At 37.5% G+C, this 27,068-nt stretch overlaps 1 protein-coding gene across 1 annotated transcript in view; it reads left to right on the top strand.

Moving 5' to 3' along the window:
* Lvrn (laeverin) overlaps positions 1 to 24,759 on the top strand; it is a 92,625-nt gene extending 67,866 nt beyond the window's left edge. The window contains exons 17-20 of the mRNA XM_077796884.1: positions 243 to 410; positions 616 to 753; positions 18,953 to 19,028; positions 23,989 to 24,759. Coding sequence (XP_077653010.1) covers positions 243 to 410; positions 616 to 753; positions 18,953 to 19,028; positions 23,989 to 24,129 — 523 coding nt within the window. The 3' untranslated portion in view covers positions 24,130 to 24,759. The remainder of the gene's footprint in view (positions 1 to 242; positions 411 to 615; positions 754 to 18,952; positions 19,029 to 23,988) is intronic.
* Positions 24,760 to 27,068: the final 2,309 nt, after the last annotated feature.

Here is a 27,068-nt window from a genome sequence, read left to right as displayed (position 1 = left end):
CCTACATCATACTATTCATTTACTTCTCTCTGAAAACTCACCTTTTAAGCTAATTAGATGATCTTTTCTTATGGCATGAATGCAAATGACAGTTCCTGCATTACTTTTCTCTATCTCTACTTTTGATTTTTATGTCTGGGGTTTCAAATTTTTTTTCAAATATTTTTTTCTACTTCTAAATATGTGACAACCTGAATAACTTAACTACTGTGAGAAATTTCATTGCATGTTATACCTTACAGAATACCTTATCCAATTAAAAATGTGATTTTATGTTATGGCGTTGCCTTGGGAAGTGATAAAGAATGGGACTTTTTGTTAAATGTCTACATTAATACAACAAAGGAGGAGGAAAGGATCCAACTTGCTTATGCAATGAGCTGCAGTAAAGACCCATGGATACTTAACAGGTGATTGTGGTCAACTTATTTTGGAAGTTCCTGGTGGAGGGATTCAATTTATATACCAAAAGGAGGAAAACAGAAATGTGCTAAAGATTTAAAAAGAAACGTGTTTATGAATTGCTAACTTAAAACCACGGGATTTTAATTCAATTTATTTGACTCTGTATTTAATTTTTTAATTTTTTTTTTTTTTGCAAATGCACTCTTGAAGATATATGGAGTATGCCATCACTACATTTCCATTCACTTTTAATGAAACAAATGTAATGGAAGCTGTGGCAGCATCTGAAATTGGCCGGTACATAGCAAAGGATTTCTTAATCAACAATTGGCAAGCTGTGATTGAAAGGTAAGAAGGAAGCTGAGATCTCTCTTCTATTTAGGTCACTGACCTGTGCCAGCTTTTGACTGGCATTGACACAGGAGTCTTTTGCACTGCCTTTGCAATGCTTTAGAGAAGCAATAATCTTTCCTGCATTTTGTCTCACCACAAATGGGAAGCCATTACTTACCTTCAATTTTGAATTTCTGTATGAAAATGGATTTGCACAGGATATTTATCTACCTTGGTTTCCCTATCACACCCATGAAGAAGTTTGTCTTAAAGAGATGCAGATTTGAGCAGATCATGTTTTGGTATGTGCATACATGATCCATTCATTTATTTCATGACTATTTCATCACACTATCTTTAAGAAATAATGCTCAGCTGGGTGCAATGGAACATGCCTGAAATCCCAGCGGCTCGGGAGGCTGAAGCAAGAGGATAGTGAGTTCAAAGCCACAGCCTCAGCAACTTAGTGAGGCCCTAAACAACTTAGTGAGACGCTGTCTCTAAATGAAATGTTAAAAAGGGCTTGGGATGTGGCCCGGTGGGTAAGTAGCCTTGGGTTCAATCCCCAGTACCAAAAAGAAAAGAAAGAATGTTCATTACTATGTTGACCTGGATGTTGCTAATGTCTTTAATTTTTTTGTCAGATTTCTTTTACATAGCAAAATTCTGTATTCTTGAGCTCTTTAAATTTCTTACTTAAGATTCAATTTGCTTGATTCCTAGCATCTCTGTTGGGTAAAACATATATAAACATGTAAGACTCAAGACAGTACACCCTCCACAACTGGTTTTTCTAAAACATTACTTAACCATTCATTCTGAAAAATCCAGAATTAATCTGTCCTACCTGCTATTTAGATTAAGCAGCTACAAAGCAGCCAAAAGTTAAGATCCAAGCACATGAAAAGTTGTAAGATACCTTTTCTAAATAAGTTTATCTCTTTAAAACAAAATATTTATAATATAAATATTTAAGAATATGAGTATGATTCTTTTATGCAGCAAAATAATAGAATGTTTTCCTTTTGTAAACATTCATTGAACACCTTTACAACACCAAAAAGGTGGTTTTGATTCAGAAATTTTAAATGTTCAGATGAGAATTTATCTATACTGTACCACTTCTCTGGTTCATAATGGAACATACATATTATACCCATATAATAAGAATATTGTCCTTTTCTCCTATTTTAGGTTATCTGTTATTGTTGGTTATTTGCTTGAGATGGTCATTTAGAGGTGAATTTTGCCTTCAAGTTCTGCTTGGGTCATTAAAGACTATCCCCTCCTTCCTTAGCCTTAACTCCCATGAGGAATTTGAAAGTCGAGTTTGAATTCAGAATTATGTTCAAAGGTACCCTGATTGCATGAAGTTTCAGAGATTTGAGCCTCATGGGCTGTTTGTTAGTCTCTGTTCTCTCTCCTTGGAGCTTTTGACAAAACCCTCTGTCCCCATGCTCACCTACGTCTAATGGGCCTGGCTTTTCTGTTCTATGAAGCCACCTATCCTTTTGTTGTGTTGGTCTGCCACAGTCTGGCTAAGCACAATCAGGAGCCACTTGTCAAAAGAAACAAACTTTATTTTTAGAACCACACACCCCAAACAAAACTGCTCCTCAGGAAAAACCTTCAGAGCCCAACTGCCACCACCAGACTCCCCACAAGCCTCTCAACCTCCCCCTACTCCTCCTTCTCTTGAGGCCGATTGGCTGGGTCACGTGGGTGGAGCCAAAAAAGTCCCCCAATGAGCAGCTCCGTGGTCTGAAAGGGCAGGGAAACAGCCCAATGAGCATCACCGCAGAGGAGCCAATCAGCTAGAAGTTGCTGGGGCCGCTGTGAGCCAATCACCAGCTGGTAGCTGGAAGTTTGCTGGGGCCCTTCCGCTGTGGCTCTCAACATCTCCCCCTCTCTGTTTAAACAACAAGCATGTGGCTTAGGGACCGTGCCTGCCTTAGGTTGTCCAATAGTACATATGGTCCTTACCCGTTATCGGATGAGCTGACCTCAAGGCGTCAGCCTTCTGTCTTAGGTTGGTACCATTGTAATTGTATCTTACCCGTCACTGACTACTGGTCCAGTATACAGCCACACCTGTGGATAGGTCATTGTACCAGCGGGGGGTGAGGTTATTTGCCTCATCTCTGTTGGCCCCCAAATTTTAGCTGAACAATCATGACAAGCAGAAGGGAGGAAGATACACCAAGCCAATTAACGGCTCCTTTTGGAAAAATTGTACCACTGATGACATCATCAGCAAAAATACCCCAACACTACCACAAGTCGCTGCACCCACAGATAGTTCACAATGCATACAGGTGAGTTCACAATGCATACAAGTGATACATAGTCCAGGCAAGTTCTGCAAGCAGTTCAGTGATGGCTATTGCAGAAGCTGTAGATTGGTTTTATCTTTGTCTTCACCGGCACTGGGATGAAGATAGGAATTCTGGCAATAATGGCTAAAGAAAAAATTATGTAACATTCCAGAAGGCACTAAAAGAAAACAATTTTCTTAACAATTTACATTATCTTGAAGAGAATTATTAAATATAATGAAAAGGAAAGGTGAAAGTAAACAAACAGATCTGTTAACCTCCTTTTTTGTTTACATATTAAAACAATTCTTTTTTAAAAAATATTTATTTATTTAAGTTTTCAGCAGATACAACATCTTTGTTTGTATGTGGTGCTGAGGATCGAACCCGGGCCGCACGCATGCCAGGCAAGCGCGCTACCGCTTGAGCCACATCCCCAGCCCCTAAAACAATTCTTAACAGTTATTTACCCAATTTAAATTAAGCCATTTAAGTCACATGAATAAAAAAAAATATTTGGATCCATTTTTTCATGAGCGCTCATCATATATGATATATGGACATACGTACATTCAAACCTATAACACAAAACACAAGTGTGCACACATAATATAATATATACAACACATAACATAATAGTAAAGGCCTTATAACCTTTTACAGGTGAAATCTCCATTGCAATGTTTAAAAACTCTATAGTCAAAAAATAGAATTGATCAGCAAAACATTAACCTAGGTCTGTATGAGCTCAAAAAACAAAATAGAACTTCATGATGTGGGAAAGGGCAATAATAAAATAGATATTGAAAAAAGCATCCTGGTTCTGTCACAGATGTAAGGGTAGCCAAACTGGAGTTCTGGATATCAGCTGTTATGGATTTGAGCCAAATCATCTTCTTTTTGGTCTGTAGAAATCGCTTTAGTTAATCTTTCTGGAATCCAAATCGGCTGCTGTTCTCCCTGTGGAAACACACAAACAGACCCCCGATTACAGACAATTACTGGGTCAGGACCTTTCCATTGTCCTGTTAGAATATCCTTCCAAAGTACCTTGGGCTTATGTACATTTTTTGGACACATATGCCTTTCTGCAGCACTAAGCCCTGATGAATCCAAATTTTAAAAGTTTAGAGTAAAAAGGGTTATTTTAAGTTTATCTTTGGGGAATATATACCCCTTCCCAATTCCTTCTTTTTGCTTTAATAAGTACATTTTAATAGTTTGATGAGCTCTTTCAACTATGCCTTGTCTCTGTGGATTGTATGGGATTCCTGTTATATGAGTAATGCCAAATGTTGAGCAAAATTGTTTAAAAGAGATAGAAGTATAACCAGGGGCATTATCTGTTTTTTAACTGTTTTGGAACGCCCACAGTGGCAAAATTTTGTAAGCAACGAGCTATAACATCTTTAGTTTTTTTCTCCAGCATGAAGGGAGCCCATCAAAAATCCAGAAGAAGTATCAACTGTAACATGCAAATATTTTAATTTTTCAAATTCTGGCAAGTGTGTGACATCCATCTGCCAAATATGGTTAGGTATCAATCCTCTAGGATTGACTCCAAGATTAACTTGTGGTAAAAAGGTCACACAATTTTGACATTGTTTTATTATTTGTCTAGCTTGTTCCTCAGTTATTTTAAAACGCTTTTGTAAAGTATTAGCATTGACATGGAACTTTTTATGAAAATTTGTAGCTTCTTCTAGTGTAGAGAAAATATGTATGTCATGTGTAGTTTTATCTGCTAAATCATTGCCCAAACTAAGGGCTCCGGGCAATCCTGTATGTGGCCTGATATGTCCTATAAAGAACGGATCTTTTCTGTCCCAGATTAGACTTTGTATAGTGGAAAGCAAAGAGAAAACAGTACAGGAAGGGGATATCCTACCAGCATCTTCAGGGGATACTATAGCATTAACTGTATACTGACTATTGGAAAATAAATTAAATACAGAATCTTTAAACATCACAAAGGCTTGTAATACTGCATTAAGCTCTACCTTTTGAGCCAATTGTTTGGGTACTAAAAATGTAAAAGTTTGATCAGGTGTAACTATTGCTGCTGTACCATTATTTGACCCATCAGTGAATATATTTGGAGCATTCATGATAGGTGTTTTTCTTGTCATTTTTGGAAAAATTACAGGATTCGATGACCAAAAAGACAATAAAGGATTAGATGGTAAGTGGTTATCAAATGAAACATTAGATTTGCACATGATTATTGCCCAAGTTTTTATCTCATTAGCTAACTCATCAATTTGATTCATAGTATATGGAGTAATAATTTTATTGGGAGAAATTCCAAACACTCCCTTTGCTGCTTTTATTCCTTTGAGTATTAATTGTCCTACAGCCTCAGGATACCTAGTAAGAATAGTGTTAGGAGAATAAGATAAATGTATCCATAATAATGGACCTTCTTGCCAAAATACTCCTGTAGGAATATTTTTTGTTGGTAGTACAATAAATAATAAAGGCAAACTTATATCAATTCTATCCAAATGCATATTTTCCATATATGTTTAAATGATTTTTAATGCCTTTCTTGCTTCAGGTGTTAACATTCAGGGTGAATTTGGATCTGATGGACTTTTTAGGATATCAAATAAAGGTCCCAACTCTCCTGCTGGTATACCTAGATAAGGCCTTATCCAATTTATGTCTCCTAATAACTTTTGAAAGTTGTTAAGTGATTTGAGTTGATCTACTTGTATTTGAATTTTTGGTGGACGGACCATGGTTGAGGATAATAGAACTCCTAAATAATTAATTGGAAATTTTAATTGTACTTTATTGCTATCTCTAGATTATAATTTTTAATAAGTTTGTAAGTGTGGCATAACATTCTAGCAATGTGTTTTTAGCTTTGTGTGCTAATAATACATCATCCATATAGTGAAATATTTGTAGTTCAGGATTTTGATTTCTAAGTGGCTGGATTACTTTGTTAACATAAACTTGACACATAGTTGGGCTGTTAGCCATCCCTTGAGGGAGTACTTTCCATTCATATCTCTGATCAGGACCTTCATGATTCAGTGCAGGGATAGTAAATGCAAAACGTGGACTATCCTCAGGATGAATTGGAATTGAAAAAAAAACAATCTTTAATATCTATAACTAAAACGTACCAAGTTTTTGGCAAAGCAGACAATTGAGGAATCCCCGATTGAGCAGGTCCCATAATAACCATCTCATTATTAATGGCTCTTAAATTTTGCAATAATCTCCATTTACCAGATTTCTTTTTGATGACAAAAATGGGAGAATTTTGGGAAGATACAGAAGGTTGTATATGTCCTTCTGCTAATTGTTGTTTGACCAGGTCATGGGCTGTTTGTATCTTTTCTTTAGTCAGGGGCCACTGAGGAACCCACACTGGTCTTTCTGATTTTCAAGTAATTTTTATTGTCTCAGTGGCCCTTTCTGAAAATCCAACCCATGTCTGTCTGTTCCTTGATGTATTTGTATTGGTGCTGCTATACCTTGTTTTTGTTTTTCTAATCTTTTTCCTTTCCTAAAACCTGTCTAGTCATAATAGTGGGTGCATTTTGGTTGATGTTATTTGTTAATGTCAAACCTAATTGATCTAGGACATCTCGTCCCCATAAATTTACGGGAAGATGATCCAATACATATGGCTGTATAGTTTCTTCACATCCTTCAGGATCCTTCTAATCTAATACCATTGCACTTCTATGGGGATTAGTCACCACTCCTAGGCCTCGAAGCGTTTGAGTGGCTTGTTGTAATGGCCAATGTTTTGGCCATTCTTGATGAGAGATGATGCTAAGATCTGCACCTGTATCCAGTAGCCCATTAAATTCATGTCCTTGAATATTTAGTTTTAGCATGGGGCGAGAATCTAAATTTAAAGAAAGCATAGCCCAATCTACACCTGTGGAGCCTAATCCCTTGATACCTCTTTCTACAGTATGACTGGAAAATTTATCATGTAGGCTGGGTATTATTAGTAACTGTGTTATTCTATCTCCTGGTGAAATTACTGATATACCCTTTGGAGAAATGGCTATAATTTTTATTTCACCTTCATAATCCTGATTATCAATTACCCCAGGACTTATCATAAGTCCTTTTAGAGTAGAAGAGCTGTGTCCCAATAATAAGCCTACTGTTCCTTTGGGAAGAGGTCCTTTTATCCCTGTGGAAATGATTTGAACTCCCATCTCTGGAGTTAGTACTGCTCTGGTGGAGGCGCAGATGTCCAACCCTGCACTCCCTCTGGTTTGTCTGATGAGGGATCTGATGGACAATGTGTCCTGGGCATTACCCTGATGGGGTTGCTGGGTTCCTCCAGTGCTCCGTATATTTGTGGTTTTGGGCCCCAGAGCATTGGGCCCCCCTGTCCATTTTTTGGCAATGGAGCCCGATGCTTTTCTCCACGATATTGTGGATAAACACCTGGTCCTTGTTCATTTTTTGATAATGGAGTACCCTCTATGGTGGTTTGAGAATGGCATTCATTAGCCCAATGTCTCCCTCTATGGCATCATGGGCAAATACCCGGTATTCTATTCCTTTGATACCTAGTTTTGTTAAACCCTCCTCCTATGGGGCAATTCCTTTTAAAATGTCCTGTTTGTTCACAAGTATAGCATGTTCTTGGCCTGGCATCTAAAGCCTGTTTTACTGCAGCTGCCATGACTTGCTCTTGTTCATTAATGTCTCTACATAATTTAATATATGTGTTTAAATCTTCATGTTTCCATGGTCTAATGATTTCTCTGCACCAACAATTCACTTGGTCATAAGCCAGTTGTTTTATTAATGGCATTGCTTGTTCTGTATTCCCAAAAACTCTGGTAGCTGTTTGAATAAGCCTGTCTACAAATTCAGCATAAGGTTCATTAGCTCCTTGTATTACCTTAGATAATTGACCTTGTAAACATCCATGTCCTTGTAAAGTCTTCCATGCCTTAACTGCATCTACAGCAATTTGTGCGTATATGCCAGAATCATATGCAATTTTTTGCTGCTGATCCTCATAAGGTCCCTTTCCTAACAACATATCTAGATTTCTCTGAGGATAACCAGGTGCTGCATTTCGCCTAGCCATCTCCTTGCAAAATTCCTCATTGGCAACCTTCCATAACAGGTATTGTCCTCTATTTAGCACAGCTTTACACATATTAGCCCAATCTGCTGGTGTCATGTTCAAGTTGTTAATGGATTTGACCAAGCTTACAGTGAAGGGTGCTTGAGGACCATAGGTTGTTACAGCCTCTTTTAGCTGCTTCACTGTTTTGAAATTTAAAGTATGGTGAATTCGCTGCCCTCCTGCCTCAAATACAGGGCATGTTAATATTTGAGATCCTGTCTCAGGATCCCAACTATCAACTGTGGGGGTTGGGAGCCTCCCAGCATATGGAGGTGGTGCTGTTGGTTGGACACTTATGCCCTCTGGTGATAGAAAGGTGTTAGTAGTAGTTTCCTGTAGAGGAGGTGCTGTTGGTTGGACACTTATGCCCTCTGGTGATAGAAAGGTGTTAGTAGCAGTCTCCTGTTGTAACTTTTCCCCTGATGGCTTTTTCTACTCTAAACTTCCTTCCTCTGTCTGACTAGCTCGAAAGACCTTCTCTTTTACTTGAATCTTTTCCTCTTTCAGACTAACTTGAGAGACCTTCTCTTTTACTTGAATCAATATGTCTTCTCCTTCCTCTACCTTTGTCTGAATTGAAGGCTTTGGACTAAGCAAACAAGATATGAACATCCACAATGGCAATGTGCCAACTGGCAGAGTCCCTGGGCTGTTCTTTTCTATTCTTTTTAAATCTTCACCATGATGGTTCCATTGTGATATATTCAACAACTCCTCCTTAAAAAGCCATGGGCTACGTTTTTGTATTGTATCAACGTATGCCCTGACTGCTCTTGATTTTACTGGGATGCCTCCTTCCTCTAACAATTTACTTAACACTCTTTCGGTTTGTTTTTTTACTAATTTCTGATCCCATATTTCTACTATAATACAACCCAACAAGATGACACCAAACAAAACCGAGACAGAATGAAATAAAAATGGAACAACAAAAAATCATTATAGCCTTTCTATCCTCCTGAAATGTGCATCTGTCCTTTCTCCCTATCTGTTCCTCAGACGTAAATTGTTTTTCCTCAGATGTGAGCGGTTTTTCTTCCGTCTCACTCATCTCCAGGGATAGGCAACTTAAAACAAAAGTGAAGCAAAACAAAAGAGGAATCTTAAAATGGCTACCCATCCTCTCGCCCTGCCCTCAGGGGCAAGCAGTTTACCTTATCACTTACCCTCAGTCGCTCCCCGGATGGGCCACCAAATGCCACAGTCTGGCTGGGCACAATCAGGAGCCACTTGTCAAAAGAAACAAACTTTATTTTTAGAACCACACACCCCAAACAAAACTGCTCCTCAGGAAAAACCTTCAGAGCCCAACTGCCACCACCAGGCTTCCCACAAGCCTCTCAACCTCCCCCTACTCCTCCTTCTCTTGACGCCAATTGGCTGGGTCATGTGGGCAGAGCCAAAAAAGTCCCCCAATGAGCAGCTCCGTGGTCTGAAAGGGCAGGGAAACAGCCCAATGAGCATCACCGCAGAGGAGCCAATCAGCTAGAAGTTGCTGGGGCTGCTGTGAGCCAATCACCAGCTGGCAGTCTGAAAGTTTGCTGGGGCCCCTTCAGCTGTGGCTGTCAACATTGGTCAGCTTGCTCTCAGTCATTGTCTTTAACTACCATCCTTGACTCTTCTTCCAGAATCCCCTGCTGACCTCTTTGGTAGCAATTTTGCAATTAAAATATTAGGCAAACAGCTCATTTAAGAAGTGTGTCATGGTTTGCTTGAGGACCTGAGTTGTAATCACTCAAACTGTCACACTCTCCATTCCTTCTGAAGCACTGTTGGGGCCCTGAGGAAGACACAGGGTACAGTTACTTCCCAGGCTTACTCTTTAGTAGTGCCTGGCACTCAGCATCCTCATAGGATGTACTGGAGTGGCTCAAAGTGAAGTGGTGCTGGTCAATCCCAGGAGTTGTCCACACACAGAGAAGGAAGCCTGAGTCCCAACCAGAACTTCCAAATTTAGCAATGTTTCAGAATCACCTGGAGTGGCTAATAAGCATGAAGATGCCCAAGTCTATCTAAACTTTTCAAATCAGAATCTTCTATAACAGTATAGAAAATCTGTATCTCTCACTGGCTTCCCAGGTGATTCTAGTTTTGTTTAACATGAGACCATTAGATGTTGTATTTAAAATTACATGAGGCTGCATTGCCCCAATATGAGACCATTAGCAAATATATGGAAATTTACATTAACTGAAAGTAAATAAAATTTAAAAGTCAATTCCTCAATCACACTATCCATGTTTTAAGAGTTTAGTGTGCTTAGAGGACAGCACAGATACAAAGGACATTTCCATTATTGTGGAGAGGTTAATTGGACAGCATTGATCTCAGGGGGAAACAGCCACTCCATTCATTATTCTTTCTTCTTATACCATACACAGCACATGTGCAAATTGAAACTTCAAAACAGTTTTATAGAATCCTGACATAAATAAATGTATGGTGCCACCTGAAACACATATCTGGACTTTGCTGCTCTCTCCCTCATCTATGACAATGCATTCCTCATATTGGCCTCTTTAGCCCATAGAAGTCACTAGACGAGAAAATAAATGATAAGGGCATGCTTCTAATTTTAAAAAATTCTTACTTATTTTCTTTAATAAAAATTAGAGGACAATCAGCCCATTCATTAGACAAACATATTGTACAAATGTTAACCATAAGAGAGAAACTGAGTGCCAGGCACATGAAAGGTTTTTTTGCAACTTTTTCTATAAATTTAAAACTATTCTGAAATGAAATTTAAAAAAAAATAGAAGATGCACTGTACATGTGCTCTATTGAAAAGGTGTTAAAGACGGCAAAAATTGCTTTTAATTTAAGTGACTTTAGGTATGTTTTAATTTTCATTCCTCAAAAGAATTTAGAGAACAGAAAAATGTTGGGAATATTCTAGTGAGGCTTAAATTCTACTCTCTGAAAAGTTTATTATCTGTCAATTTATTTAAATGACCCATGTAACTATTAAATAAGAGCATATTAGTAATTCTTTCTTAAACTCCAAATGAGTCTTATCATTATCTCCAAGAAGTTCCTAGATTATAAATGCATGGACTTTTAACTATGGCTTGAATATTTCTATTGTTTACTCAAGAAAACAAACTTTTGCGACCACCGGGAGGTTAGACCCAGCAACCTGCAGAGTGACAGAGGTGCCCCTCGCGCCTGCTGGGTAGGCGGACCTTCGACCGATCAGCAGAGCAGACCTAGGGCCCGCCAGCGTGGTAGACGGATCACACCAATTGGAGGAGGATCACAGCCACTACCTGCCCTGCAAGGGAGATTTTTCAACTATACAAGAGCAATATAAATAAATAGAGGGAAAATTTCAAAAACACAACAGTTTCACCAAGCACAAAGAAATGCCAGCAGTATGAAAAGACAAGGAAAGAAAGGACCACAGGCAATGCAGGTCAACTCAACTTTAGAAGAGGTAATAGCTGCAACAGATGGAATGTCAGATAGAGAGGTCAGGATATACATGCTTCAGATGATCTGGAGTCTCAAGGAAGACATGAGACAGCAAAATCAGACAATGAAAGATCACATTGACAAGGAACTACATAAACAAATCCAGGAAGTAAAAGATCAATTTCACAGGGAGATAGAGGTAATAAAAAACAAACAAATTGAAATCCTAGAAATGCAGGAAGCAATAAACCAACTTAAAAACTCAATTGAGAATACTATCAGCAGAGTGGATCACTTAGAAGAGAGAACATCAGACAATGAAGACAGAGTATTTCAACTGGAAAAGAACATAGACAGCTCAGCAAGTCTGCTAAGAAACCATGAGCAGAACATCCAAGAACTATGGGATAATATCAAAAGACCAAACTTAAGAGTCATTGGGATACAGGAAGGCACAGAGCTCCAAACCAAAGGAATAAACAATCTATTCGGTGAAATAATATGAGAAAACTTCCCAGACTTGAAGAATGAGACAGAATCCCAAATCCTAGAAGCCTACAGGACGCCAAATGTGCAAAATCATAAGAGATCCACACCTAGACACATTATAATGAAGATGTCCAACATACAGAATAAGGAGAGAATTTTAAAAGCTACAAGAGAAAGGAAGCAGATTACATTTAGGGGTAAACCAATCAGGATAACAGCTGATCTCTCAACACAGACTCTAAAAGCTAGAAGATCCTGGAATAACATATTTCAAACGCTAAAAGAAAATGGGTTCCAACCAAGAATCGTGTATCCGGCGAAATTAAGCTTCAGTATGGAAGATGAAATTAAAACATTCCATGATAAACAAAAGTTAAAAGAATTTGCAGCTAGAAAACCATCTCTTCAAAAAATCCTTGGCAAAACACTACAGGGAGAGGAAATGGAAAACAACAATGAAAACCAACAGTGGGAGGTAGGACAGTAAAGGGGGGAAAATAATCAAAGAGGAAAACAAATCAGGTTTAGTAGCATTAATAAACAAATATGGCTGGAAGAACAAACCATATCTCAATAATAACCCTAAATGTTAATGGCTTAAACTCACCAATTAAGAGACACAAGCTAGTTGAATGGATCACAAAACAAGACCCACCAATATGCTGCCTACAGGAGACGCATTTGATAGGAAAAGATATACATAGACTGAAGGTGAAAGGTTGGGAAAAATCATATCACTCATATGGACTGTGGAAACAAGCAGGAGTGTCCATACTCATATCAAATAAAATAGATTTCAAGCCAAAGTTAATCAAAAGGGATAAAGAGGGACACTACATACTGCTCAAGGGAACCATACACCAACAAGACATAACAATCATAAATATATATGCCCCAAACAACGGTGCTCTATATTCATCAAGCAAACTCTTCTCAAGTTCAAGAGTCTAATAGACCACCATACAATAATCATGGGAGACTTCAACACACCTCTCTCACCACTGGATAGATCTTCCAAACAAAAGTTGAATAAGGAAACTATAGAACTCAATAACACAATTAACAACCTAGACTTAATTGACATATATAGAATATACCACCCAACATCAAGTAGCTACACTTTTTTCTCAGCAGCACATGGATCCTTCTCAAAAATAGATCATATATTATGTCACAGGGCAATTCTTAGACAATATAAAGGAGTAGAGATAATACCACGCATCTTATCTGATCATAATGGAATGAAACTGAAAATCAACGATAAAAGAAGGAAGGAAAAATCATGCATCACTTGGAGAATGAACAATAGGTTACTGAATGATCAATGGGTTTTAGAAGACATCAAGGAGGAAATTTAAAAATTCTTAGAGTTAAATGAAAACACAGACACAACATATCGGAATCTATGGGACACTTTGAAAGCAGTTCTAAGAGGAAAATTCATTGCTTGGAGTTCATTCCTTAAAAAAAGAAAAAACCAACAAATAAATGATCTCATAGTACATCTCAAAATCCTAGAAAAAGAAGAGCAAAACAACAGCAAAAGAAGTAGAAGGCAAGAAATAATTAAAATCAGAGCTGGAATTAATGAAATCGAAACAAAAGAAACAATTGAAAAAATTGACAAAACTAAAAGTTGGTTCTTTGAAAAAATAAATAAAATTGACAGACCCTTAGCCATGCTAGCAAAGAGAAGAAGAGAGAGAACTCAAATTACTAGCATACGGGATGAAAAAGGCAATATCACAACAGACACTTCAGAAATACAGAAGATAATCAGAAATTACTTTGAATCCTTATACTCCAGTAAAATAGAAGATAGTGAAGGCATCGATAAATTTCTTAAGTCATATAATCTGCCCAGATTGAGTCAGGAGGATATAGACAACCTAAACAGACCAATATCAATTGAGGAAATAGAAGAAACCATCAAAAGATTACCATCTAAGAAAAGCCCAGGACCGGATGGGTATACAGCAGAGTTTTACAAAACCTTTAAAGAGGAACTAATACCAAAACTTTTCAAGCTATTTCAGGAAATAGAAAAAGAGGGAGAACTTCCAAATACATTCTACGAGGCCAACATCAGCCTGATGCCTAAACCAGACAAAGACACTTCAAAGAAAGAAAACTACAGACCAATATCTCTAATGAACCTAGACGCAAAAATCCTCAATAAAATTCTGGCAAATTGGATTCAAATACATATCAAAAAAATTATACATCATGATCAAGTAGGATTCATCCCTGGTATGCAAGGCTGGTTCAATATACAGAAATCAATAAATGTTATTCACCACATCAATAGACTTAAAAATAAGAACCATATGATCATCTCGATAGATGCAGAAAAAGCATTCGACAAAGTACAGCATCCCTTTATGTTCAAAACTCTAGAAAAATTAGGGATAACTGGATCATACCTCAACATTGTAAAAGCAATCTATGATAAGCCACAGGCCAGCATCATTCTGAATGGAGAAAAATTGAAAGCATTCCCTCTAAGATCTGGTACAAGACAGGGATGCCCTCTCTCACCACTTCTGTTCAACATAGTTCTTGAAACACTGGCCAGAGCAATTAGACAGACGAAAGAAATTAAAGGCATAAAAATAGGAAAAGAAGAACTTAAATTATCACTATTTGCAGATGACATGATTCTATACCTAGCAGACCCAAAAGGGTCTACAAAGAAACTGTTAGAGCTAATAAGTGAATTCAGCAAAGTGGCAGGTTATAAAATCAACACCCATAAATCAAAGGCATTCCTGTATATCAGCGACAAATCCTCAGAAATGGAAACGAGGACAACCACTCCGTTCACAATATCCTCAAAAAGAATAAAATACTTGGGAATCAACCTAACAAAAGAGGTGAAAGACTTATACAATGAAAACTACAGAACCCTAAAGAGAGAAATTGAAGAAGACCTTAGAAGATGGAAAAATATACCCTGTTCATGGATAGGCAGAACTAACATCATCAAAATGGCGATATTACCAAAAGTTCTCTATAGGTTTAATGCAATGCCAATCAAAATCCCAACGGCATTTCTTGTAGAAATAGAGAAAGCAATCATGAAATTCATATGGAAGAATAAAAGACCCAGAATAGCAAAAACAATACTAAGCAGGAAGTGTGAATCAGATGGCATAGAGATTCCAGATTTCAAACTATACTACAGAGCAATAGTAACAAAAACAGCATGGTATTGGTACCAAAACAGGCGGGTGGACCAATGGTACAGAATAGAGGACACAGAAACCAACCCACAAAACTACAACTTTCTTATATTTGATAAAGGGGCTAAAAGCATGCAATGGAGGAAGGATAGCATCTTCAACAAATGGTGCTGGGAAAACTGGAAATCCATATGCAACAAAATGAAACTGAATCCCTTTCTCTCACCATGCACAAAAGTTAACTCAAAATGGATCAAGGAGCTTGATATTAAATCAGAGACACGGCATCTGATAGAAGAAAAAGTTGGCTACGACCTACATGCTGTGGGGTCAGGCTCCAAATTCCTCAATAGGACACCCATAGCACAAGAGTTAACATCTAGAATCAACAAATGGGACTTACTCAAACTAAAAAGTTTTTTCTCAGCAAAAGAAACAATAAGAGAGGTAAATAGGGAGCCTGCATCATGGGAACAAATCTTTACTCCTCACACTTCAGATAGAGCCCTAATATCCAGAGTATATAAAGAACTCAGAAAATTAAACAATAAGATAACAAATAACCCAAACAACAAATGGGCCAAGGACTTGTACAGACACTTCTCAGTGGAGGACATACCATCAATCAACAAGTACATGAAAAAATGCTCACCATCTCTAGCAGTCAGAGAAATGCAAATCAAAACCACCCTAAGATACCATCTCACTCCAGTAAGATTGGCAGCCATTATGAAGTCAAACAACAATAAGTGCTGGCGAGGATGTGGGGAAAAGGTTACACTTGTACATTGTTGGTGGGACTGCAAATTGGTGCAGCCAATTTGGAAAGCAGTATGGAGATTTCTTGGAAAGCTGGGAATGGAACCACCATTTGACCCAGCTATTCCCCTTCTCGGTCTATTCCCTAAAGACCTAAAAAGAGCATGCTACAGGGACACTGCTACATCGATGTTCATAGCAGCACAATTCACAATAGCAAGACTGTGGAACCAACCTAGATGCCCTTCAATAGATGAATGGATAAAAAAAAATGTGGCATTTATACACGATTGAGTATTACTCTGCATTAAAAAATGACAAAATCATAGAATTTGGTGGGAAATGGATGGCATTAGAGCAGATTATGCTAAGCGAAGCTAGCCAATCCCTAAAAAACAAATGTCAAATGTCTTCTTTGATATAAGGAGAGTAACTAAGAACAGACTAGGGAAGAAGAGCACGAGAAGAAGACCAACATTAAACAGGGATGAGAGGTGGGAGGGAAAGGGAGAGAGAAGGGAAATTGCTTGGAAATGGAAGGAGACCCTCAGGGTTATACAAAATTTCATACAAGAGGAAGTGAGGGGAAAGGGAAAAATAATACAAGGGGGAGGAATGAATTACAGTAGTGGGGGTAGAGAGAGAAGAGGGGAGGGGAGGGAAGGGGAGGGGGGATAGTAGAGGATAGGAAAGGCAGCAGAATACAACAGACATGAGTATATCAATATGTAAATCAATGGAAGTGTAACTGATGTGATTCTGCAAGCTGTATACGGGGTAAAATGGGAGTTCATAACCCACTTGAATCAAAATGTGAAATATGATATATCAAGAACTATGTAATGTTTTGAACAACCAACATTAAAAAAAAGAAAGTCAATAGGTAACAGCTAAGGATGGATCCTATGAAAGAACTTGAGGAAGAGTAAAACAATAATATTTTTGTGACTCTTTTATTGTATGTGATAAAAGTGGTATTCATGCCCTTGCCATTCTTGTTAAGGGGGCTTCACGTCTGATAGGAAAACCCTAGTTTTATTTGAATACAGAATTCAATCAATTTCACACCTAACTGGTCCAAAATGCACCCTTTCTTCTTCTTCCCTAAACACACGATTTCTCCTACTGCTGTTATATTGCTTAAGTCCTAAGCTTGAAATCGTGGATTCATTTTCTCTTCTGCTCTGTTGTATTTCATGATGGAAACAGGGTTAAAAAGGTTGCAGAGGAGCAAAAACAAACTGAGATGTCATCAGAGTACAGTGGCCAGGCTCTGGATTAGACCTCAATGCTTCCCTGATGACCTGGTGGCCATGCTCTCTGCAAGCAATCAGACCTGGCTAGGGACAGTGGGGAGAACTATGAGAAATGGGAGAAGCTGAAAGTCAACCATACTAGAGTGCCACATCACTGTACCCACACTAAAATTGAATATCAGTTACCATTTTCTTTTTACGAAGGATAAAAGGTTAACTATTGACATACATTGGCTCTTCATGTTAATTATAATAAATCGGAATTCTGAAGTATAAACTATTGGTAATGCATATATTTTTGATTAGTAACAATGAAAGAGAATGCATTTTCAAGAGGGGTAAATCATGTCTTTCTCAAAAACAACTCCTGAGATTGAGGAGATCAGGAAGGAGTGGAGTTGTTTGGGACCCTGGTAGGCCTTGCACACACACTATCTCATTCAATCTGCTAAAGCCTACATCTAACTCTATGTTCCATTTTTTACACTCTGAAATTTGATAAAGATGATTTCAAACCCAGCTCCATCACTTGGGGTCACCTTTCTCCTGTATTTGGCAGAAAATCACACATTTAACATAGTAGACAGTTTTCTTCTGTTTTATGTTTGTCTTTAAGATTGAAGCTTGATTTTTTTGAAACTCAAATTTCTTATGCTTTGGGTTCTTTTTTTCTACTTGTCTCTTTAAAATGGAGCACAAAGAGATATTTGCCCTTTCCCCATAGACACAGGTTTGTTTGCTTTGTCCTCTCTTTGCTCCAGTAGCCATAGCTTGACACACTTGGGACCCTAAAAACCGAAAGCTCAATTTTCTCTTTTATTTGAACATATGCAAATTAACTCTTACAATTTTTAATTTCAAGTAGGCATTTTGAACTAAATCAATTGCATGTATTAATTATCAAGGCAATGAAACCATTTATTTTTTCAGTCCATTATAATAATCCTATTTTAATTTAATTTTTCTCTCTTTCTTTTAATGCATCCAAAAGTCCTTAATTTACATTTTTAGCTACAGCAACACTTTGGACAGGTATGTATCTGCTCTTTTTCCATAGCAACAGCTTTTTTTTTTCAGATTATTTTTGTTAGATATTCAAGGACACTGACTGAAGGGCATTTTTTAATTACCATGCCTATTGGAGGTTGCCATGCGACTGAGTTTTCAGTGATCATCAACATTCTGAGAGTATCTGAAGACAGGAATCCTCTCTCCAAAAACATAACTAATACAACATTTTTAATATAGTGCAGGGTACTTTAGTCAGTGGTTCTGAAACTGACCCTATGCCAACTATTGCTTTTTAAGGGGCATAATTTACATGTTTATTTACTGCCTTATAAATTTTCTTAATTTGAGACATGGAACATGTATTCTAACTACCTCATTAAAAAATAAGCACAGTTGTTGCTTTTAAAAGAGCTTTTAGTATTTAAATAAAACTTCAAAAACTGTTACACAACTCAGTATTTATAAATGTCTTTAGTGCTAATAGAACTTTCTATACAACAGATTTTCTATTCAAAGATGAAATTGAACTTCATTCCTGTTTTTGCCTGGATTCGGGAGATAGCAATTAATAAGGGTTGTACATTTAGTATTTATCTGCTGCACAAAACACAGCTTTATTTTGCAAAATAATTTTGACCCCTGAATCACATTTTTACTGTTTTGTAGGTATGGAACACAATCACTGGTTACTCTAATGTATGTAATTGGAAGAACCATAAGTACAGATCTACAGATCATGGAGGTAAGCACCTTAAACATTGAAAAACATATGATAATTTGGAAAGCACTTATGATACTATTTGGATTTGCTAAAATTAAAAATAACATACTTACCTAAATTATTATACTCTATATTTCCATTGGTGGTATTATCACTGTAAAGGAAGTGGTTTTAGTTATCCTTCTGAAATAGACATGTCTGTCCATGGAGGGTTGGACTTCATTCTTGCTCACCTGAACTGCTACAGTGGACTGGCCTGGGCTCCCTCTCCCAGGCTGCTCTTCCCCCTCATGCCTTCCTTTACATTGCTGCCAGTCATTTATCCATTCTTTGTGGTTCTTCATAGCTTTTAGAATAAACATTAAAAATATTTTAATTAGTACATGATGCCCTTCATCATCTGGCCTCTGATTTACTCTCTGGCTTCACTTTTGCTTATATTACCACTTAGTATGAGAAAGCAAGAGAGACTAACAAATACCCCACATACTTTCCCTCAAGTATACATAGTGCGTACAGATTTTATTAGGTTATCATTTTTTTTATGTTTTCTAGACTTCAGAAACATTGTACCTTCTGTTTCTGGTATCTTCCCCATCTCTGCTTTGCTTGGATAATTCCTAATTGCCCTTTAAGATCCTGCTCCAACCACATATTCTAGGAATTTTGTAATGAATAGATTTATACCCTGTTTTCCTCCATGCCCCCAAATCATCCTATGAGTGTATTTATCATAGTGCTTACCACATTATCCTGAAATTAGTGTGTGAATATGATGACCATATGAGGTTATCATAAGATCCTCAAGGACTGAGATAATATCAACCGTATTTGTATTCTTGAAGCCTAACACAGGGCTTTCCATATCTTGTATTTGCTTTCCTCTGGGCTGCAGTTCTTCTTACACAGGCTTTCTTCATGTGGAAGCTCCAACTTACATGAATTTTTGCACTCTCAGTTGCAGAAAAAGTGATCCTTTCTTACCCACCTTAAGGTTTCTGTCCTGAAAAAAGGACTTTGATTTGTCTTAGCACTAATCATTGTGTGTAGCTGTGGAGGGATAAAGCCTAGGATACTATGATTGGTCCAGTCTCATGTATCCAAACTTGGAGCTAGCCCAGTTCAAACTCCAGGCACTGGAAATGGGAGAGGTATAGTTCTGGAAGGAAAAAAAAAAAGAATACTATAATCAGAAAGTAAAATGAGAGGGGAAAGCAAATGTCTACAAAAGGACAAAAGGACACTACACACACACACACACACACACACACAGAGAGAGAGAGAGAGAGAGAGAGAGAGAGATACAAATATAACCTTCACACATCCAGTTGCATAGGCAAAATTAGATTTCTCATACTGAAAGTTGGGAAAGACTTGGAACAATTGGAACTCCTTTGACTGGCCAGGGGGTGGCAATGTAACATGGTATAATCACTTAGGAAAACAGGCAGTTTTTAAATGTTAATCAGACACATATGACATAACAATTCCAATTCTAGATTTCTGCTTGAGAAAATGAAAACCTTTGTCTATAGAAAGATTTGTACATGAATGTTCATAGCAGCTTTATTCACATTAGCCCCAAACTGGAAGTCATCTAAATGTCTACAATGGGTGAATTGTAATATAACCACACAGTGGAACAGTACAAATACAAAAGGAATGAATTTGTGTAGAAATACAGATGAATCTTAAGTTGATTATGTTGAATACAAGAATCCAGTTGCATTCTAGGAATATTTAAAGTGACAAAAAAGGCAGATCAATGGCTTCCTGGGACAGAAGGAGGGATGAACTGTAAAACACAACAGGGAATTCTTTTTTATTTTTCATGGTGCTAGAGATTGAACCCAGGGCCTTGTACATGAGAGGCAAGCACTCTCAATGGAGCTATTTCCCTAGCCCAAGAGGGATCCAATGAGACAATTTAGCCAAAAGATGAGTTAACTGTCAAAATATTGTTTTGAGTGATGAAAATGAGTACTGTTTCTTGATTGAAGCCATGGTTTCAAAGGTCATGGCTCAAACGCATTGAACTATACAGATTACTGGTCAGCTTATTGTTCACAAATTATATTCCAATAAAACTGATTAAATTAAACATCATGACCTGAAACTATATTAATATGTACATGAAGATGCTGTGTAAACAAGAAAGGAAACTCAACTTTCCCCAAGCAAATAAACAAACAACAACAACAAAAAATGTGTAGGACTTCAAGGCCTAATATTTGATCCTAAGTAAAAAGGGAGAGAGAGAGATGAGAGAGAGAGAGAGAGAGAGAGAGAGAGAGAGAGAGAGAAACAGTCTGTTATGTAGTAATCATGAGGGAATTCCTGAAGGAATTATCTTTGTTTGGAGTTTGGCTGGCTTGAGGCTGAACTGTCAGAACTTGATGTATCAGGGAGTCCCCACATAGGAGGGAGGAAGGCACACCCAGAACATGCTGGGAATGAAGGTTCCAGGATCAAGACTGAGATTTTGTTTGTATATTCCAATGCATATTAGTTCATCTTTGGCTTTACAGAAACCAGTAAATTTGTGGTGCTGTTTAATAAATGAATGAATAAAGTTGGTATAAATTTAGCAATCCTCGAACTTCCAAAACTATAGTTACTATAGTTTTGGGAATATACACAAAAATTTATTTAGCAGTAGTTATTATTGCAATTCTGAAAATTAGAATTTTCTAATGATGGATATCCTTGTCAAAGTATTAGTGTTCAGCAGTCCTACCAGAACATATTAGTCAGTTCACACCATAATAACTAAATAATTACTAAAAAGGAAAGTGAAAAAGAAGTCATCTGAGTCCCTTGTCCCTACTCACCCACACAGCTTCCATACACTCTCACACTTCTGGCCTGGTCTTAATGCTCTACTCTGCAAGAAGCCTGGCCTTACACATGCTCTTAAGCACATGTGGAATCCATCTATGGTCCTGCAGGTCCTCAACCCTCCCAACTCTGCAATAGCCTAATCATCAGCATGCCACCTGTGGTGTGGAGCTGTGGACATGTGGCTCCCACTTCCTGGCAGGTGTGGGCAGGGAAGGAAAGAGTGAAAAGCTAGTTCCTAGGTCCTTAATCTGTTTTCCACTAGAACTTTTTCATACACAGTAATTAAACTTGATAGCCTGATTACTACTCAATCTCAAGTGCATCAAGGTTTAAGTGGGTTTTATGAGCAGGTATGGGTACACTATCATCTTATGGTGATATGTGTTCTGAGTTCTAACTCACTGACACAGAAATAGACTTTCAGAATATCACATTCTGTTGTGGTCTGACTTACATATAATATTGTGGCAAATATTATACTATCCAGTAACTAAGTTCTAGGCCTGATCCAATGAGACAATTTAGCCAAAAGATGAGTTAACTGTCAAAATATTGTTCTTAAATTTTTTAAAAACTAATAAATAAAATTACACATATTTATAGAGTAACTCTTTAATGTTTTAATGCATGTATGTTATGTAATGTTCAAATCAGAGCATACCTATCTTCCTCCTCCTTATCTACTCCATCATTATTTCTTTTTAAAAAAATATATACATATTTTTAGTTGTAGGTGAACACAATACCTTTATTTTATTTTTATGTAGTGCTGAGGATTGAACCTAGCACCTCATGTGTGCCAGGTGAGTGGCTCTATTATTGAGTCCCAGCCCCAGCCCCCATTATTATTTCTTTGTGATTAAAACATCATGTAGCTTCATTCTTCTGTGTGTGCTTCTCCATTTTCCCAGTATTATTTACTGATATGACTGACCTTTCTTCAATGCATGTTCTTAGCACTATTGTCAAAGTTCAGTTGGCTATAAATGTGTGTGGGTTTACTTCTAGCCTCTCTATTCTGTTCCACTGGTTGATATGTCTGTTTTCCTTTTTCAATCGTTTTTTAGTTGTAAATAAATCAAACTCTGTGCCTCACACATGCTAGGCAAGCACTCTACCACTGAATCACAACCTTAGCCCCGATATATCTGTTTTTATGTCAATATCATACTGTTTCAGTTACTATAACTTTGCTAATATATTTTGAAATTAGGTAGTGCAATCAATGCCTCTTGCTTTCTTTAAAAAAACTCAAGATTGTTTTGGCTATTCAGGTGTGTTTGTGTGTGTATGTATGGTCCTATACAAATTTTAGAATTGTTTTTCTGGTACTATGAAGAATCTCATTGGTATTTTCATAAGGATTACATTGAATCTGTAGATTGCTTTCAGGAGTATGGACAGTTTATCCAAATTGATTCTTCCAGGCTATGAACATTGGAAGTCTTTCCATTTCCTTTGTGCCCTCTTCATTTTCTTTCATCAGTGTTTTCTAGTTTTTATTGTAAGCTTCTTTCACCTCTTTGACTAAATTTATTTTAGTTATTTGGTAACTACCAGAAATAAGGTTGTTTTTCTGCTTTTCTTTTTCCCCAGATAATTTACTATTCACGTTTAGAAATGCTATTGAATTTTGTTTTGAGGGTTTATATCTTGCAACTTCACTGAATGTTTTATTAGTTCTAATATTTTTTGTTGGTTATTCGGTATTTTATAAATATATAATCATGCCATCTGCAAACTGTTAATTTGACTAAAATACTAAAAAATAAAATTTGTGGTATACACCCGTTTTGAACTTTGGAAATTGTAAAATTTCCTTTGAGATACAAAAGAGTCTCACTGTATCTCTGTCCACAAAACTTATATAACATTCAGTAAATATTTATGGAGGCTTAGGATGTGTTTCGTGAACCTTCTAATCTGCATTTGACTTTTCTGGGTAAGCATGGTCTTCATCACATTTGTTTCAGTCACCAGTCTCCCCAGGGACACATTATCTAGGTATACACATTCCTGCTTATTCCTACTCTTATTACCCTTTTGCAGAATCATGTTGCCATTTGGTATGAGCTTTGTTTTATATTGTGTAAGTGAAAAGTTAGACTGCACTGATTGGCTTGTCTCTCTGTCCTTCCAGCTGCAGCAGTTTTTCAGTAACATGTTGGAGGAGCACCAGAGGATCACAGTTCATGCCAAATTACAGACAATAAAGAATGAAAATCTGAAAAACAAAAAGCGAAGTGCCAGGATAGCTCAGTGGCTTCGGAAAAACACATAGTTCGTGGCGACTCTTAAGCATGCCTCTCACATATAATCTTATTTGATCACAGTTTTGATTTCCAATACTTTGTGAGTTTGGAAAATCAAATGTTATTTGTATTTTGGTCACACCCACTACTCAAGAGTCCTGTTCCTCCTATGTTGTCATGTTTGACCCCAAGGCTCAGTGAATGCGGAGGATTCTGTGAACCCTGCTGTATTTCTGGGGAAAGTTTTACTTCATGTTGGGCAATAAACCCACAGAATTTACTTTAAATGCCTTGTAAAAACAAATTTACCTAAGAAAGTCTTGCTTATTGTGTTGTGAAAGCCAATGGAATATTAAATCATTGGCATTAATGAAGAGCACATTCTTTTCTGAGGGAAATACAGATTTGCAATACCCTAGGGTTTATTTAGTCCAACATTGAAAGAATAATGAGAACATAATATGACAGTGTAAAAAAACAGAAACCAGAAAAATCATATTAACTGGAGGACAGAGAAGCCAGAGAAAAGCAAGTTTGAAAAAGGAAGAGCAGACATTTTTTACAAGCCATAGTAAGTGCCCTGAGGGCAAGAAATGGGCCTGCTCCTGCCCATTTCTCCCTCCCCCAGTACTAAGTACCTTAACCCACACTTTGCTAGTACTGAACTTTATGATGTCACAAAAAGACAAGTGATTGTAAGATCCACGAAGTGCTCTTAGGATTCCCCTTGTGGTGGCCACAGGAGAAGAAGGCCCTGCCCTGCAGCTCTTGCATGTCACTTACCTGTGGAACCAATACTCCATCAGCCAAAGCTTGTGAGTGAAAATAATGATATCAGAAGACAGTGGCAGTCTTCAAATCTGAAGGGAAATCTTCAAATGAAGACAAATAGGACTAAAAGTGAAACCAGAGCATAGTTCTTAGTTTTGCACTCAGGGGAATAAGTCTGAAATGTGGTTTTATTTGGCCACATTGAATGTGGACCAACTGAAACATTTTTATCATTCTCGTGTGGAATTAGCTTAGTTTTGTTGCACCTGATTAAAGACATGACAACTAAGCCAAAACATTCCCATTCTAGACTTTGTTTGTATACAATTTAATCCCTGTTTTTTTTTTCTTTACACTTTACGTTTTTGTAAAATGGGGGCTAAAAACCTACAGATCTCCTATCTACCTCAGAGAAGTCTTTAACAATGTTATATAAACTCAAGGCAATGTGATCTAAGGCTTTTCCCCCTATTTCTTATGTAAGTTAAGATAGCCACAAACTACGATGCAGTCCCAAAGTTCACTTTTGATTTGCTTCACCAGAGGATGTTCCCTTAGCATTGATGGGAGGCTGTGGACTTAAGCATGTGGACAAACCAAAGCATAGTCTCCTCAGACCTGACCATGGGTCAGAGATCAGAGAGGTTTTCTTTAAAGCCAGCCTTGTAAATTTTAAGCAATAAAATATCTCCATGCCTTCAAATTGTTATACGTAAGAGGTTTTTGTTTCTTCTGAAACATTCATTGTCTATTTCCATATTTCTTCTGATAATTAATCTCACTTTTCAGTAACCTTATCTTCACATTTCCTCTCAACTGCTTTTATTTCCCCCCCTCTTTCTCTCCATTTCTACTCCTTCATTTCCTTTCTCATGCTCCCCTGTGGATGGACCTTTCTCACCCTTCCAGTGATCTCTGCCTTCTGTCTGCATGGTTATCTTCTCTCTCCTTGTTTTCCATGTTACCCTGCTCTGGATCTGCCCAGTGAACTTGGGAGCTGACACCTGAGGCCATGAGGGCTCTGATGCCTGCAGTCAGTTGATGTCAAGCACTATTGACCTAGTTGAAAGAGCATGTGGGCAGATCCCTCCAGTCTGGGTATTGAAAATAAGAGTCTCATTCTACCTTAGTTTCCATAGTAATTAAGCAGTGCTGAAAGTGTTTCTCCAAAATCAATTGCACACAGAGAGAGCAGCACATGCACAGCCTCAGAAGCAAGAGAACGGGTCAAGAAGTTCCACACAACCAGAATGCACAGGGTAAAGGGGAGATGGGTGACATGAGATGGAACAAGGAGGTGGGGTCCAGACCTTCAAGGGCTTTGTAAGAGGAGTTAAAGAGCTTGGGCTATACTTTAAGGGTGATGTAAAATCTGAGGGGAGCAACGTAGAGAGAGAGTTTTAGAGAAAGGAAAGATGAGAATCAGGAAGGAACATGAAGGTATATTTGGAAGGTAAAATGGTAGGTCTTTATGGCTACATGTTGAATTTGTAGAGAATCAAGTATACCACCCCAAGATATGCTGCTTTGGCACATTGATTATTTTTTTACTTAAAGACACTTGTAAAAAAGCAACTGCAAGAATACCTGGGGCATGCCAGGCAAATTCTCTACCACTGAGCTATACCCCCAGCCCCCCTGACCTTTCTTTTTATTCTTGAAAGTAGGAGATATAACTTCCACATGAAAGGTTCCCTTCTTATGCCAGGAGAAAGACACTCACCAGAGATGGTTAAGAGAAATCCTACAAACCTTAGAGTAACCTTGATCTTCCTGTTACTTTTCCACAATCAACTGTCCCTTTTCCACACACCCTTTGTCTTGCCATATTTTCATGATTTACTATTCTTTGTCCAACCTAGTACACATAAGGGATGGGCTCTGCTTCATTTTGAATGTGAAGGGTCTCCTATACACGTAAAACTTACTAAATAGAATCTTCATGACTTTCTCCTGTTAAAAACATCAAATGCCCAAATATTTAATAGTCTTTCCTTTAAATGTGAAAAAGAATTTTGAAAAGCATACATTTTTCTTACTTAGATGAAGTCAGTTATTCTAGATATGCACTACATTTTATGATACCTTACTTGTTATAAATATAAGCAATGTAAACATTGATTTCTGTGGTCAATGGCAAGACAGTAACAAGTCAGGGAATAATATCAAGGCAGATTTATCCAAATAACATAAATAT

The sequence above is a fragment of the Urocitellus parryii genome, chromosome 1 (genome assembly GCF_045843805.1).
Source record: "Urocitellus parryii isolate mUroPar1 chromosome 1, mUroPar1.hap1, whole genome shotgun sequence".
NCBI classification, from domain to species: domain Eukaryota; kingdom Metazoa; phylum Chordata; class Mammalia; order Rodentia; family Sciuridae; genus Urocitellus; species Urocitellus parryii.
This window is presented reverse-complemented; position numbering and strand designations above follow the sequence as displayed.